Source organism: Gavialis gangeticus, unplaced genomic scaffold (genome assembly GCF_001723915.1).
Source record: "Gavialis gangeticus isolate Ggan-Ray unplaced genomic scaffold, GavGan_comp1, whole genome shotgun sequence".
Taxonomy (NCBI): Eukaryota; Metazoa; Chordata; order Crocodylia; family Gavialidae; genus Gavialis; species Gavialis gangeticus.
In genome coordinates this window covers 9,630,086-9,631,197 of record NW_017729000.1, presented here as the reverse complement: position 1 = coordinate 9,631,197, position 1,112 = coordinate 9,630,086, and the positions used below count along the sequence as shown (strand labels likewise).

At 60.7% G+C, this 1,112-nt stretch overlaps 1 protein-coding gene across 2 annotated transcripts in view; it reads left to right on the top strand.

Annotated features, from left to right (window-relative positions):
• The first annotated feature begins 235 nt into the window (after window positions 1-235).
• SPOCK1 (SPARC/osteonectin, cwcv and kazal like domains proteoglycan 1) overlaps window positions 236-1,112 on the top strand; it is a 694,220-nt gene continuing 693,343 nt past the window's right edge. Inside the window, exon 1 of one of the 2 annotated variants that reach the window (XM_019506237.1) lies at window positions 236-438. In XM_019506237.1, coding sequence (XP_019361782.1) covers window positions 271-438 — 168 coding nt within the window. In that variant the 5' untranslated portion in view covers window positions 236-270. The remainder of the gene's footprint in view (window positions 439-1,112) is intronic. The other variant, XM_019506238.1, reaches the window with a different exon arrangement.

Below are 1,112 nucleotides of genomic sequence, written 5' to 3'. Positions count from 1 at the left end.
GCGGTGGCGGGTGGCGGGGCGGCGCGCACAGCCGCGCTCCGCGCTCGCCCGCACAAAGCGGCTCCGACCCGCAGCAGCAGCAGCCGCCGCCGCGCTTCACTCATCGCCCGCACAGGTAAGCCGTCGGGCTCCCCGCTCCGGGGTAACTTCTTGCACCCAACTTCAGCCCCGTGTCCCCCCATCTCAGCGCTGCCCTGCCCTGCCTGGGTGCATCCCTCCCCCTGCCAGCGGCCGTGCCCTGCTCACCCCCTGCTCCCCCTCTCCCCGCAGATGTCCAGGATAGTGGTCCTCGTGGCGTGGTGTTTCCTGCAAGGGGAAGGCAGGCATCCCGAGCCCCTGGGCGGCAGTGCCAGGGGCGGCAATTTCTTGGACAATGACCAGTGGCTGAGCACCGTCTCCCAGTACGAGAAAGACAAATATTGGAACAAGTTCAGGGATGTAAGTACTTCTTCGAGGTGTGCCGCTACCTCCTCCTCCTCTTTTCTCCCCACCGGGCAGAGTTTGGGGGGCTGGAGGGGGTCGCTGCAGTCGGGGCAACCTTTTGCCACCAGTGTGCCTGGTGGGGGGAGGCGGTCCGGCCTCCAGAGGAGGCAGCCCAAGTTGCCCGGTGCAGCCAGCACCTTTGGGAGCGAGAGGCCTCCCCAGTATAGGTGCACTGTGTCTGGTTGTCCCTTAGAGGAGTAACTTTGAGAGAAGTTTCTATGGCTGTAGAGATCAGGGAAATGATTCTCTCGGGGTGATGTAGCTGGGGCTGGTCCTGCTCGGAGCAGGGGGGTTGCACTAGAGGTGACCTCCCGGGGTCCCTTCCAGCCCTCATTTTCTCTGATTTCTGTGAAATGAAACGTCTGGATGGGGATGGGGGGCGCTTACCAATTCACGCCACACAGTGGTAAATACTGATGCTTTCCTGTCTACCCAGCGGTACTAGAAAACTGGTGACTTGATCAGCGGTTCAGCCCTTGGACGTTCCTATGGGTTGCCGAATCGAGGAAACCGCTTTTGAGTTAATTGCAAAAAGCGACACGAACTGCCTGCAATCTATTTTGGTGCCAGCACTTTGTGCTGTTTTGTTTGCAGCCTATCTCCACCCTCCCTCCCTCCAGCCTTTCCCT